The sequence below is a fragment of the Lytechinus variegatus genome, chromosome 3, assembly GCF_018143015.1.
Source record: "Lytechinus variegatus isolate NC3 chromosome 3, Lvar_3.0, whole genome shotgun sequence".
In the NCBI taxonomy this organism is placed as follows: domain Eukaryota; kingdom Metazoa; phylum Echinodermata; class Echinoidea; order Temnopleuroida; family Toxopneustidae; genus Lytechinus; species Lytechinus variegatus.
The window spans coordinates 21,636,580-21,652,124 of record NC_054742.1 but is presented as its reverse complement, the minus strand read 5'-3'; the positions used below and the strand labels follow the sequence as shown (position 1 = coordinate 21,652,124).

The following is a 15,545-nucleotide window of genomic DNA, read 5'->3' as shown; positions in this document are numbered from 1 at the left end:
AAATCACTCGCATTACAGTTGGAATCATGGTATGGATATTTCTTAACTTATTCTACCAACAATTAAAATTCAGAATTAGAATTATTTTTCCAACAAAATGATCTGCCTTGCGCCACGCTGAGCATAGCACTGCTTATGGTCAATCAAATAGCAAAATAAAACAGTTGAGGAATGACTGAGATTGTTGCCTGAATTACTGGAGTTTGACTGGAAAGAATATGTTAATTCAAGATTCATTTAGTGGTCAATGTATGCATACAAAAAAATTGGTTTCCAATGGCTTTACCAATAAGTTTACACAAAGATGAAAAATACAGTATAACATCACCATCATCACAATTGTGAAAAGTGTTTCAAAGTATGTAAGAAAGGAGAGTGAAATGTAAATCTTTGAAATGAATTCACTTTTTGTTTTAAACATGATTGTATTGAAAAGCATGTTCACAATTTTCTCACAAATTTAGTTAAAGATGGTGCTTACATCATTTATGAAAATGAACTACAATGCACCAAAAACCACTTAAAAAGTTGGATGTGTTAACATTTTATCACAGTTGACTTTGATCTTATAAACACTGCAAAACAGAATACATAATTGGATGACTAAAGTCAGATAACCTTGTCTGTGCTTATGCTTTATTAATAATCAAAATTGCGTAATGCTCATTTTTATGAGACAGACAATTTGAAAATCTGAATCTGGATGGCCAATCAAGATCATTTTCACATTCTCACTTTGTTTATTACACTAACCAAGAGCCAGTTACATTTTGTATTTAATATTTAACCCCCAACACAAACAAATCTCTTCTGTTATCAATGATAATGATTTGTTCCTTTAATGTTTCCTATCAATAAGGCAAAACATTATTTTTTCTTTAATTTTCCCCTTGTTAGATACTACTGCCTTGCAGCGGCAGCTGCTCTATTGAAGTATGTAGAGTTCATCCAGAATTCTGTTTATGCACCAAATTCATTGAAAGTGGTCTTCAAAGGGAGTGAGCAATCGGCTGTAATAGGTATGTCTTAAGAAAATCCTCCCTGATGTTTCTTATCAATAGGAATGTTGCCTATCATACTCTTATACCTCTGTCTTTACTGAAAATATTATCTGTAAATATCAACCGTTTTAAGCATGACTTGAAAAATTCTTGATTAAATGTTTCACCATTTATCTGGGTACCCCTACAGCTGGAATCAGCTATTTTCTGTTGTAATTTTAGTGTTATGCAATGCACATGTGATTTGTTTTTTTTTTTTACTTTTAATTATGATAATGTGGAGAGTGATTCAATTCACATTTGGCATATCAAACTGAATGATTGAAGTGAAATAAGTTTAAGTTAACAAAAATAACACCTTGATGATTTTAGCTCGTAGGCGTGAAGTGAAATTAATTCCTGTGTCTAAAATAGTCTAAAGTTGTGGTTTAACAGTGGATAATTAAATGTGATTCAATTCTCCATAACCATCACATTTGGCACACTAACAATTACAAACTTCTTTACAAAACATCTTAAAACGGTAAAATTCAATAGTATTTTCTTTACCATTAAAATATGGGAAAGAAACATACTGTGTAAGCTAACATTGCTAAACAGGTTTGAATTTAAGAGTTTCAGTTTATATGTCTTAATCTAGAATTTTTCAAGATTTTTTTTAGAACAATATCATGATTTCTTTGAGCTACACTCAAATCATGAAGAGGTTTGTTGATTGTTTTTTATTGACTTTACTTTTCAATCTCTAGTAGTGAATAAATCATGCACATATTGAAGATTATGACATAGATGGGTGTGTGCTCTCCCTGCTTTATTACCCTTTTTTGGAGACAGTTTATTAAATATTTTGATTGATTTATATTCATATTTATTTTAGCACGATCAAGATTATTTCATTTAAAAATAATTTCAGTGTAGGATGTTATCAAAAGGGTTATGATGCTTACAATCAAGCTATATGGCAGAAATTCTCATTGGAGATAAACTCACCCTATATTAACTATGCAAACTCTTTGCATATTTAGAAAATGATTATTTCAAAAAATATCAAAATTTGCTTTATAATCCTATTTCATTTTTAATGGTACATTTTGCAACATTTATAATTATTATCATCGTAATTATGATTATTATTATTGTTATTATAATTATTATTATAAATATTGTTTTCATTATTATTATTATTATTATCAGTGTTATTATCTTCATTAAAACCATCATTATATTCAGAACAGTTTTTAACCTAATCTGCATTATCTAAATGTGAAAGGTGAGACTGAGGCAATTTTTGTTTCATTTCATAGATGCAGTTACAGCTAGAAACCTTGAGCTTGTTCAGAACCGTAAAGATCCCAAGAGTGATCACACATTGTTTGGCGTTCTCAATTACACAAAGACTATGGGAGGAGGTAAATGATGTAGAACAATATAAAGCTTAAATTAAAATCTTAAAAACAGACATGTCATTAATAATTCATGGTATGTAAAAGTGTATCAAAGAAGTAATCATACAAACAGGATTGATCAGATTATTATCATCTTTGAATATTTATAGAATGAAATTTGAATCCGACATTGAAATAGAACTCACTTACAAAACTTGGATTTGATAGCATACTCCAAAATTTGGTACAAGTAATTTTACAGCTAGTTCTCATGATTGTTGATTGGAATAAAGACTAGATATCGAACCATTAATGATTCTGAAGAGACTCCATTGGAGTTTAGTGGAAGTAATTGCTAACTTGTTTGTTTGAGATAGATGATTGTTGATTGGAGGAAGACCATATTAAACCTTTATTGCTTTGCATTTTCAAATTCTTTTAAATGAGTCAATCTATAACCCTGTTTATTATCAATTTTTTCATATAAGATTATTGTAGTGGTATTCAAGGGGAATGTGTAATCCAATTTCAGTTTTATTATGTTCTTTCAGCTCGTTTGATGAGGTCAAATATCTTACAGCCGCCACTGAGTAAGTACAAGTGAATGAGACTGATGTATAAGGGATGTGGCAGAAGAAGTTAATTATTGCTTTCTTGTTTGATTGATTGGTTGATTCATTCATCCAGTCATGCATTCATTTTTTTTTATCATTCATTTACTCTTTCATGTATTCATGCATTCACATCCAAAAATAAGCTGTTGCCAGCGTATTATTCTGAGAAACGGATATTCAGGAACTCTTGTATTTTTCAAGATTTATGTAAGGCAAAATGCTCTTCTTATTTTATTCTCTGCTATTTCAAAGTTCATCAGACTTTGATTAATAATCCTGTTTGTCAAAGTGAAATGTAGCAGTCCACCTTCCCCGATATACACAATCAGTTTTTATCGGGTGTAAAACTTACAGGTTCTGTGAAATGATTTAATTCCTTATTTGCTTTTGATGAAAAAGTGACATCAAACAATCCTCAGTTTGATGATGTTTGAAGATTAACATGGGAGTATGGACAATCATGGGAGTAGTTTATGGTACACCATGTGGTGAGTCGTAGAAGGAAGAAGAAAAGTGGAAAGAGGTCAAAGTGAATTGGAAAGGCAAGACAATAGAATATCAGTAAAGAATTATCAATGTGATTATTAAAAAATTGAAAAATTATAAACTTGAATCATAATTTTATCCAAAATGCAAAGTCACTTGGCTTTTCCTCTTTTGACATTGAATACTATTGATATAAAATGATTTTCTGTCTTTTCTTTTTTCGAAGATGAAGAAACCATTAAGCTTCGCTTGGATGTTGTAACTGAGTTAACAGAGAGTGAGGAACTCTTTTACAATTTGCAATCAGGTATGGAGTCCTTGCTTTGATGTTAGCATAAGTCCATTAAATCATATATGTGATAATTTTAATGGATATACAAGGGTGCTACATAAATTTTTAGAAGCACTTGCCCAGTCAGGCAAGTAAATTTTTAAATAGTTCAAATATGCTTGCCCAAAATCTTTTTCATTTGTCTGAAAAAAATGATTGAAAAAAAAGTTTTACCTCTTCAAAAGAAAGTATTGCGGTTTTATAAGCCATTTACCTTTTTCTCTCTTTTGACATGAACTTATCTACCTTCTTATTACCATGACCAAAATATCATATACAATAATTACACATTAATTGATTAAGTCATTTCATCATGCTGTGAATATTGTGGTTAAGCCAAAATTGTAAGAGGAGCAAATAAATTTCCACCATTTCACTTGTTGTTTGTTTCTCTCAATCTCTTAGTTCTGTCTAGGTTTATTGATGTGGATCATCTTCTGTCATTGTGTGTTCAAATCCCAAAGGAAGAATCTGTGAAATCATCTGAGCAAAAGATCACTAATATCATCTACTTGAAGCACACTCTAGAGCTCGTTGAACCACTCCGTCTGGCTCTTCAGTCAGCCAAGTCAAAACTCCCTCAAGCATATCACAAGGTGACAGAGAGAGTAAAAGACAGTCAGACAGACATACAGAAAGAGAAATTTGGAGAGAAAGAGAGAGGGGAAAAGAAGAGGAGTGAGAGAAGAGAGTAGTAATCATTGGTTTTTATTGAATTAAATTCTTTTGTTTTTTTCCCTGCTCAGAGATCCAACAATTAAATACAGATACAACAATTTCTGCTTTTAATTTTTGCCCTGTGAATAGTTTGTATTCCTTTACTAGATCTCCACAATTACATTCTACTCTCTCTTTAACTTTGCTTTTCAATTTTTCACTTGTGCATTTGAAAATTATTTCCTAATCCTTGAGAATGAGAGTGTTTCAACATTTTGATTTGTAAATTCCATATTTCTTCTACCCCTGCAACATATTCTGAGGCTTTGTATTATTGACAATATTCACAATGCCATTGTTACTGGGTGACTTTTTGAAGATTTGTTGTACCATGTTAAACAAAGCATTACCAACATTACTTGCTCTACAGACTTTACAAGATAGTCGATTTCAGCAGATCTTAGAAAAGATTGGCACAGTGATTAATGATGAAACCAGATATCAGAAAGGGGCTCTTAACATGAGGACTCAGAAGTGCTTTGCTGTCAAACCAGAAATTAATGGTGAGATTTTTGTTACCCCTTCGCTGAAAAACATTAATCAAGTACCAACAAAACATAATGAAATAATGAATGCTTGTTTATTTTGGAATCCACACATACAGGATAATTCTTAATTTGACAAACAATAATAACATAGCAAAGTTCTCAAACTGGTGTAAATTAAAAAATTCAATAAATGAACAAATGATCAAGAATTTTAGATTGCAAAAAATCAATATGTGGAAGGATAACTCAGCTGTTATGCAAAGAATTAACTATAGAAAAGCAAATCCTTCGAAACATTTCAAGACAATAAAGCTTAGTTGTATGTTAATCGTTATTTGCTTGTATGCAACAAACAATTGTAGAATGTGTCAAATTGAATGCCTTAAAAATTTATTTTGAATTTGTTCCGTTATGGCAAATGTCAAGTAAATTGATTTTCTTTGTAGGTTTACTTGATGTGGCAAGGAGGACCTACACAGAACTTGTTGACGATATTTCTGGTAATTTTCCATTATTTCTATTTTTCTCAACTATATTATACATGCATGTAAAATTGATATGAAGAATTGTATTGAAAACTTGAATGACGTCTATACCTTACAAGGTGGCTAAAAGTTCATTGTTTTATGTTGTCTTTTATGCATACTTCTTGTATGCAGTACATTATACTCAATATTTCTTTTAGTAATCTTATCTATTTTTTTCTTTGAAGAACAAGCTCAGTTTGATGCCCATTTGTATGATTATCTAGAACCCTCAGCTAGACTGCAACCACAAACATATACAATATCATTATTTCTCATTTCAAAGGGGAGAAACATTAAGTGCATGGAGGGGAAGTGGGTGAAATGAAATAGCCTTTCTTTCAATTAATAGGATGTTTCATATTGTATGACAGATATTTTGCAATGAGCTTTGAATACAATTCGTTTGAGTAGCATTGGATACTGCAATGTATTTAGTTAATTTTTTGCAAGATAAGACACAGTATCGATCTAGGCCTTGTTTTCACAGAGATGATCAAACAGCTCTCAGATGAACATGGTCTGTTGCTTAGGACCAATTACAGTACAGCTAGAGGATTTTTCATCCAACTCTACAGTAAAGGCAAACACAGCATCCCTATAGAATCTCTACCTTCGGTCTTTATCAAGGTTGTCAAGGCAAAGAATATGCTCAGCTTCACTACAACAGATCTGGTAGGTTTATATTAAAATGAGCTCTCCCATATTAGATTAATTAATAAATAAATAAATTAATAAATCAAAGAAACTATATCCTTTTCTACTTGTAAACATGAATTGTTTAACATGTTGATAATTGCTAGCATAAGTGTGGTACTCATCATAGAATAAAATAATGATAATAATAATATAGGATATTCATATTGCGCACATATCCACCTTGTTAGGTGCTCAAGGCGCTCCTATATTACCCGGCTAAGCTTGGCGTTCATAGCTCACACAGCTTCTCAAGGAATTATTTCCTACCGGTACCCATTTACCTCACCTGGGTCGAGTGCAGCACATCGTGGATCAGTTTCTTGCTGAAGGAAATTACGCCATGGCTGGGATTCGAACCCACGACCTTCTGTTTCAAAGTCCGAAGACTAATCCAAAATGCTTGAAAAAATGAATGATTCATACCCGGTCCCTTCTAACAATGTATTTAATGTATGTGAATAATTACATAAAAGTGATATAATTATAATGAATAAATGAAAATTGATTATTATAATAATTTGACAGTGTTAAGATTTTCTTGTAAGATTAAGGAATAAGACTCAATAAAATGTCTCAAATTGAAATGTGCATGGGGAGTATTTTGTATTAACTAGTGAAATCATCAGTCCTTAAAACTGCTGTTTTTTTTCTCTCAAAGTTGGAAAAATTTTCACATCATTGTTTGTAAACTATTCACTGCCTTTCATTAAAATTTGTTGTTGATTTATGGTTTTAGAGTAATCATCATGCTATCCATATGCATAGTCGATCTTGATTTGCATATTTAATTAATGTGCTCATAATGTACCTTTGCTGTTCACAGACTGTCTGTAATTTACGAGCGACTTTAGATTTGACTTGTGATCCTTTCTTAGGAACCAAATTAATTCTTATATGACAATCTTGTATATATCTACAAGAATGGGTCACCAGTCATTTTTGTCTCACCTGCGAAGCAAAGTGAGACTATAGGCGCCGCTTTTCCGACGGCGGCGGCGGCGGCGTCAACATCAAATCTTAACCTGAGGTTAAAGTTTTGAAATGACGTCATAACTTAGAAAGTATATGGACCTGGTTAATAAAACTTGGCCATAAGGTTAATCAAGTATTACTGAACATCCAGTAGAGTTTCATGTCACATGACCAAGGTCAAAGGTCATTTAGGGTCAATAAACTTAGACCATGTTGGAGGAATCAACATCCAAATCTTAACCCGAGGTTAAGTTTTTGAAATGTCATCATAACTTAGAAAATATATGGACCTAGTTCATGAAACTTGGACATAAGGTTAATCAAGTATCACTGAACATCCTACATGAGGTTCATGTCACATGACCAAGGTCAAAGGTCATTTAGGGTCAATGAACTTTGGCCAAATTGGGGATATCTGTTGATTTCCCCTCATAACTTTGAAAGTTTATGGATATGATTCATGAAACTTGGACATAATAGTAATCAAGCATCACTGAAAATTTTGTGCAAGTTTGAGGTCTCATGATTAAGGTCAAAGGTCATTTAGGGTCAATGAACTTTGGCCGAATCGGGGGTATCTGTTGAATTACCATCATAACTTTGAAAGTTTATTGGTCTAGTTCATTAAACTTGGACATTAGAGTAATCAAGTATCACTGAACATCCTGTGCGCGTTTCAGGTCACATGGCCAAGGTCAAAGGTCAATGAACTTTGGCCGAATTGGGTGTATCTGTTGAATTACCATCATAACTTTGAAAGTTTATGGATCTGATTCATGAAACTTGTACATAACAGTAATCAAGTATCACTGAACATCCTGTTCGAGTTTCAGGTCACATGATCAAGGTCAAAGGTCATGTAAGGTCAATGAACTTTGGCCATGTTGGGTTTTTTTGTTGAATAACCATCATATCTCTGTAAGTTTATTGGTCTAGTTCATAAAAAGTGGACATAAGAGTAACCATGTATCACTGAACATCTTGTGCGAGTTAGAGTAGTATTCAGAGTCAGCAATGCTGCTATATTGAACCGCGTGATGCAGGTGAGACGGCCAGAGGCATTCCACTTGTTAAAGTCATTTGTAACTTACAACTTTATAAAATATTAACCTGGTGTGATCCCTTGTAGTGACCAATTTCTATATTGGCAGACATACCAAAGATGGTATAACATTTCAACATTATAATACAAGAACCTCTGATTATTTTTCTGTAGTACTGTTATTTATTTCCTTGTTTTTTTTTTGCAATTATTATTCCATGTCTGTTTATCAAGGGAGTATGATTGATTGATATGAAATCATAGTCCTGTTGGTATAATAGACACAAGTCATGAAAGTTTAATATTTGTTTTCAATTCATTTGAAACCAATTATTTTAAGAAGCTATTTCAAATTCAAGTTTAATATTCATGCTTAGATTTTCGTTTATTCATGTATTTCAAATATTAGGCATTATATGATTTCATTTTTGGCCAAATTATTGACAGCCATTTAAAATAATTGTGTGTCCAGTCTATTGGAATATACATTCTATTACTTTTATCAAATTATCTTGTTCTCTTTTATTCTTGTCTTTTAGATCAAAATGAATGGTAAGTGAAATTGGAATCTTTTCTCTCCTTTCTAACAATTGTTCTTTTTGGTTCTTTTGATAATAGTGATGATAATGCACAGGTTTTCATCATGCAATAATAACCATTTTCATTTTGTTTTACACAATTTCATTATCTTGATAATATCTAAATTATAGTTTTGATTTGGTTGAAAGTTTGAAATTAATTCCATTGCTTCTCATACAGACAGAGTAAGAGAGTCACTCAATGAGATCTACCTCATGACTAATGTGTAAGTACAATGAATGTTTTTAGTATTAATTGTTTTCCCCTTTTTTTACTGTACTAAATGATATTGGTAAGCTTTGTACCATTACAATATTTTTACAAGGAATGTCACATTAATCTTATTAAGATAAATTAATCTGAAATGAAAAAGTTGATATATATATCATCTGGCAATATTCTGCATGCATTAAATTTTTTAAGAAATTAAGAATCGCTTTGAGATTATCTAATTTAATGACTTTTTTGTAGGACTTTCTCTTTTAGATTTATAGAAAAGAATGACGCTGGATTTCCAAGATCAGATCAAATTACCTAACTGAGTCATTTGAAACTCAATTTTATGAATACCTCTGTTTACATCACCAAATCTACTTTTTTTTGTCTGAATGCTTTAAAACACTGAAATATGTATAATCATTATATGTATAATAGAGATGGCAGCATAGAAAAATTTAATATTTTTTATCAGGTAAACTATTGGTAACATCATAAATATCACTTAGATTATACTTTAAATTAGTTTTTTTTCATCACCTCTATAGTGTTGTGAGCCAGTTGCTGAATGACATCAGAGAGCATGTAGGCTGCCTATACAAGCTAGCTGAATGTGTTTCTGTCATTGACATGCTTGTTTCCTTTGCCCATACATGTACTCTCTCAGACTATGGTAAGTATGTGAGTAGTCACAATAAACAATAATCTTCAGAAATGATGGAAAGGTATTGTTATATTTCACAGTCAAATCATTAGTAAAGTTAATAAATCACAGATTAGTTTCACACATAAAACATATAATAGAAATGGCGTGTTTAATGGGACCAGGCCATTTATTCATATCAACCAATACTTGGTGTATATATTTGTTGGGTTGTCTTAGAAATGATCAACACCCCATATTAACATAAATTTTACGCTCTAAATTTGCATGACCACAATAATCAACAGTGCTTTTCTTCTCAACCTGCAAAAAAGTACAATGAGTTTTGGACCTAAAACTGAATTTAGAACTTAGAGATGAAATTTATTTATGGTAAAACAGATAATTTAGAAACACTCTTAATTTGGGACATCAGAGGAGCGTTTCATAAAAAGGACTTGTCATATGTTTTATCCAACAATTACTATGGTAACAGTGCCTCTCATCCAATCGTAATCAAGGAAAGTTGTCAGACCTGACAATTTAATGGATGAAAGTGTTGATGAAACCATCCCCAGGATTGCTATCTTCAGTAGATGTGAAAGTATTTCTCACATTCAAGCTTTTTGAACCTCAGAATTGCTTTATTTTAATGTCAAAATCATTCATGGAACTTTTTTATGTTCAAAATAATGCAATTACAATCACCTTAACACTTTCTACAATATGATTTTTATAGCAAAGATAAAAGAAATGGCCATAAGATCAAGAGTAATAAGTATACCATCAGAGACCAAGACAATGCAATAATGTTTACCATTGTGCAATTTTTAACTGTATTGCCATTTCAATGCTGCTCTGACAGATTACAAGATTTTTAAGAGGTGGATTATAAATGAAGGATAACAATTTCATCAGCTATCTAATGCAGATGTGAAAGTATTTAAAGATTTTTTTATATTTTCATGTTGGCCGAGTATCAAAAATCTTCCTATTTCAATTTACAATGAATTTTTCATGATTACTAGAATGTACATAATTATCAATAAAATTTATTATAAAAATAGTTTCTGTGCATAAATCATAAATCTTGGTATTGATAGTATCCTATGAGGTTCACACCAAACAATTACTGATATTATTTTGGTATATCTCATCTTTACAGTGAGACCAGATTTCACTGATACTTTAGCTATCAAGCAGGCAAAGCACCCAATCCTAGACAAGATCTCCTATGATCCACCCATTCCAAACAACATTGTAAGATTATTATTATTATATATTTTAGAATTTGTAAAGATAGAGAACAGATTACAAAGAGAGTGACAAAGAAGTGAGAAGAGAGTAAATGTAAATTTCCCTGGATTGGAATCCCCAGTATCATCCTTTCATGCACATCCATCATGACAATCATTTATAAAAAAAAACTTTAAAAACTCTATTTTTTCTCACATTCTCTTTGTATGAATGCTAAATTGTATGGAAAGAGTGAGCAGGAGAAAAGGTAAGAGAAATGGGAAAGAATGGAGGGAGTAAGAAGGGGTGAAGAATGGCAGTACATAATTACCAATAAATCAGTCCATTTCAGTTAGGGATATGCTCTCCTGAGACAAACAATTTAAGCAAAGAACTGACTTAGTGGGTTTGTCATCAAACTTTGATTTTCCATCATATATTTTGGAGAGGTGGATAGCTGATTATATTAATAATTAATTTAAATTCTTGCACCCTTTTACAACGATTATATCCAGAAATGTGCGTGAAATTGAAGAGGGTGAGATAGCTCATCCTTTCCCCCATAGGCGCTGTATTTAAGCATTGGACAAGCCTCCATCAATAAAACGTCTATGGCCAACATTTGTTTGTGTAGGAGGAGGATTGAAATAAAAATCTGAAAATGTTAAATAACTCCTCGGAAACAGCGGATATATCGGTCTAATACATGGGTTGCTTGAAAAAATCATGCATGTATCTGTAATACAACACTTCTTTCATTTTAACTTGGCAGTATGCATCAGAGGAGAGTAACTTTCTTATCATAACTGGTCCAAATATGGTAAATATCTCATTTCTTGCACCTCTATAATAAAAATGATATAAAAAGTATGCCATCTAAATGTTTTATGTTGAATAAAAATGATTATTTTTATACCTAAGATAACATCACATAGTAGCATCCTTCAACCCTATATAGCTTGGGTATTTTTTCATTTAAGGACTTCAGCTTATCTCACATAAAGAATATTTTACTTCTCAACTAAATATAACTCTTATATTCCTTCTTAATCTCTTCCGTTTTCATTTCTAATCAGCTTCTCTTCAGTCATTTCAAATTACATGGCAAATCCTTAATCCTCTGAATATGTGTACCTCTTATCAGCTGCATTTTGCACAAAATGTATAACTTTAAGAAATTTTGAGATTGTATACAAGTCAAAGAGCTCCATCAATTAATGCATGGCCATAATTAAAGTTTTTGTGAATGTAACTTGTTGTTTTCACATATTTATTGAATTTTAATTTCAGAGTGGCAAGTCAACCTACCTGAAGCAGATAGCACTACTACAAATCATGGCTCAGATAGGTTGTTATGTACCAGCAGAGTATGCATCTTTTAGGATCTGTGATCAAGTCTTCTCAAGGATTGGATGTGATGATGACATTGAAACAAATGCATCATCATTTACGTTAGAGGTATTAACAAACAAAGCCATTAGTACGTAAAAAAAACAGTAATATTTTCTTGTATTACAATATTAGTCTATGTAAATTGAGGTTGAGATGAAATTTCAGAGTAATTTGAGTAATCCCTTCTGTAATATTTTTTAAAATGAGACAATATGTAAATAAATACTTGAGTACCAATTTCCTTCTAAAATTGCTAAAGTAGCTCCTTTAAACATTTAAGGAGAAAAAATATCACAACTTTTCAATTTGATGTGCACAGAAAGACCTTAACACAGAAGATTGCTAAGTACAGACATGCTGAAAGTTTGAACAAAAGAAAACAGGAGCTAAAATTGACACATGGTGCCAAAAACATTCAGAGCTCTGATTGACTGTTGGAAGATACATGAAAAAACAATATATATGATAATCATATTCATTTGTTATGTGCTGATTGTTTTAGTACGTTCACATAAAATATGTTCTATGTCCATCTGAACATTTGTTTACTTTTATGAAATGAGTATGATATTGGTTTGTCTCTCCTTGTCCGTTAGATGAGAGAAGTGAATTACATTGTGCAGAACTGTTCTCATGAATCACTGGTCATCATTGATGAACTAGGAAGAGGTGGGTAAAATGACAATATCAATGTTAACCCTAAGACTACTGAAGTATATGGTAATTCACATTGTCTTTGTACAGGGATCACCTGGTTTCACTAATAGGCAGTGTGTTAATCACCTCTTTGCCTTTGAATTTTATTTGAGCTGCTTTGTGCTTCAAGCATCAATAGTTTATACACGGAATATTTATCATGTATTATAATTGCTTGAGAAGACAAACTCTAATGTTCAGGCTATACAGGAGCTCAAATTGACTTGATTTTCAAACAAAAGTTTGACAGGGACTTTTTTAAAAAGTTAACAACAGTACAAATACAATCATCTTTACATCTTTGTAGTATACATTTTGTAAAACAGGCCAATAAGATCAGGGACCCCATTTTATTAAGGCCTTGCAACTGATGTAACTTTCCCATTAATGGCAACTACCAAGGAAACCTTAATTCTGATTGGCTGTTGAGCACTGTTACCATGGTAGTTGCCATAATGGCAAAGTTAAAACAGTTTTAAGTCCTGTATGAAACGGGCCCCAGATGTAATGAATGTGTCATTTACAACCAAAAAGATGCAATAATGTCTATCCTTTTTTCAATTTTTGACTGTTTTGCTTATTTCGATGCTAATTTGAGAGATTAAATGGTCGTATACAGTTTGATCATAATTTTTAGAAAATTTGCATTAGCTATCTTATAGAGATATGAAACTGTTTTAAGATTTTTCATTTTGGCCTTGTGTCACTAATCTTCCCACTGATTATTCAATTGATTTCTAATGATTTGCTATAAATACAAATATCAAAATCCAATCTGTGATCATCATTGAGCTTTGTGTTATAGGACTCCTACGAGGTTCACATTATGCAATGTTTACACAATGGGTTAATTATCTCTTTGCTTTTGAAGTTCATTTAAGCCATTTATTTCATGCAGCAGTAGTTCATATATGAATTTATATTAAGTACCATAAATATTTGAGAAGACAAACTCAATATTTCCTGAATTCTAAACCTAATAAAATATCAGGATAAAAGAAGTGCAATCTCCCATTTTTGTCTTGCTTGAGTTTCAAGTCACATGACTAAGGTCAATGAACTTTGGCCATATTGGGGGTATTTTGTTGATTGCCATCATAGCTTTAAAAGTTTCTGGATCTAGTTCATGAAATGTGGACATAAGGGTAATCAATTATCACTGATCGTCTTGCACAAGTCTTTGGTCACACGATCAAGGTCAAATGTCATTTAGGGTCAGTGAACATAGTATTTTATCATCATATGAATGGTGTATCTTTGTGAATGATTATTCTATAGTTGTTTTTAAAGTCAGCGCTGCTATATTAAATCATGTAATGCAGGTGAGAGGCACTCCAATTGTTAGATTTTCAGCCACATTTTTGTTCTCAACAAATTATTGGCACGCCTTGATTTTATAATTCCTCATTCCTATAGGCTTAATAGAGAGACTACAGAGCTGTGGTTTTGTAACAGTTCAAACAAAAACTTTATAGCTAATGCAAATAATAATTGCTTTGAGTTACACATTTTGAGGGTAATGTCAACATTAATTGAAAAGTCTGTATTTATGATAACCCTGCCCTTTTTCTGTCAGGTACTAGTAGTGATGAAGGTGTTGGTATCTGTCATGCTATCTGTGAATACCTTCTCAGTCTGAAAGCATTCACATTCTTTGCAACACACTTCATGGAACTAGCCAATCTGGATGCTCTCTATCCCAATGTTGAAAAGTAAGATGCATGACTTGATATTTAATACATTAAAATTGATGGATTTTGAAAATGGTAATTTACATTGTAATATCCATATGTAGTAAGAGAAGATCTTAAGGGTTGTCTATAAATTCTCTTTACTTTTTAATCTTTAATGTTGATAACATTAGAAAGAAATAAGTTTGACATTAGATGGTACTATCACTGTAAAGTTAAAGATTATTATGTTTATTGAATTTCTTAAGCCAAATCACCTTTAGCATTATATCTTGGCTCATGATAAGGGATATCCCCTTAGGAGGCAGTGGCATTGGGTAAAATGCAGAAAAACACAAAGATAAGTAAATAACAGTGATTCTTGAAATGGATCATACTGGCATGATGAAAGGAAAGTGATTTACGTATCTTTGTTTTCATTTCAGTTATCACTTCCAAGTGGAGCAAAGTCAAGCTGAAGGTTTAGATAACAACATGATCAACTACACTCACATCTTATCAAGAGGGAGAACAACAGAACAGTACTATGGTAATCATACTTAATTTCTACAATGCATGATATGTTTTAAAATGAATTATTGATTTGTCAAAATATATTCCTGAATGTAAGCACAACTCAAGACTTTTGTGCTTCCAGTGTAAATTGGCACAAGCATTTAGGTAGCAAATAGTGCATGATCTTTCTTAAATCAATTTTTTTGTAAGAAGGCATTTAAACTTAAAGACGACTGAAGGCAGTGAAATCTCAACATTATTATAGTTTATATATAATAATGAGAAACAAACCAACACTTCCATTCACAACAAATATATTCAGATTCAAAGAAGCATGG

The 15,545-nt window shown here is 31.8% G+C and overlaps 1 protein-coding gene across 3 annotated transcripts in view; it reads left to right on the top strand.

Annotated features, from left to right (window-relative positions):
* LOC121410495 (mutS protein homolog 4-like) overlaps nt 1–15,545 on the top strand; it is a 29,337-nt gene that overhangs the window by 10,101 nt on the left and 3,691 nt on the right. The window contains exons 8-24 of one of the 3 annotated variants that reach the window (XM_041602630.1): nt 898–1,019; nt 2,306–2,410; nt 2,938–2,976; nt 3,713–3,793; nt 4,223–4,413; nt 4,905–5,037; nt 5,469–5,522; nt 6,037–6,221; nt 8,799–8,811; nt 9,019–9,064; nt 9,603–9,727; nt 10,863–10,957; nt 11,706–11,753; nt 12,224–12,391; nt 12,922–12,994; nt 14,598–14,733; nt 15,138–15,241. In XM_041602630.1, coding sequence (XP_041458564.1) covers nt 898–1,019; nt 2,306–2,410; nt 2,938–2,976; nt 3,713–3,793; nt 4,223–4,413; nt 4,905–5,037; nt 5,469–5,522; nt 6,037–6,221; nt 8,799–8,811; nt 9,019–9,064; nt 9,603–9,727; nt 10,863–10,957; nt 11,706–11,753; nt 12,224–12,391; nt 12,922–12,994; nt 14,598–14,733; nt 15,138–15,241 — 1,718 coding nt within the window. Of the gene's footprint in view, nt 1–897; nt 1,020–2,305; nt 2,411–2,937; nt 2,977–3,712; nt 3,794–4,222; nt 4,414–4,904; nt 5,038–5,468; nt 5,523–6,021; nt 6,222–8,798; nt 8,812–9,018; nt 9,065–9,602; nt 9,728–10,862; nt 10,958–11,705; nt 11,754–12,223; nt 12,392–12,921; nt 12,995–14,597; nt 14,734–15,137; nt 15,242–15,545 lie in introns of all 3 variants that reach the window. The other 2 variants (XM_041602629.1, XR_005969346.1) reach the window with 2 other exon arrangements.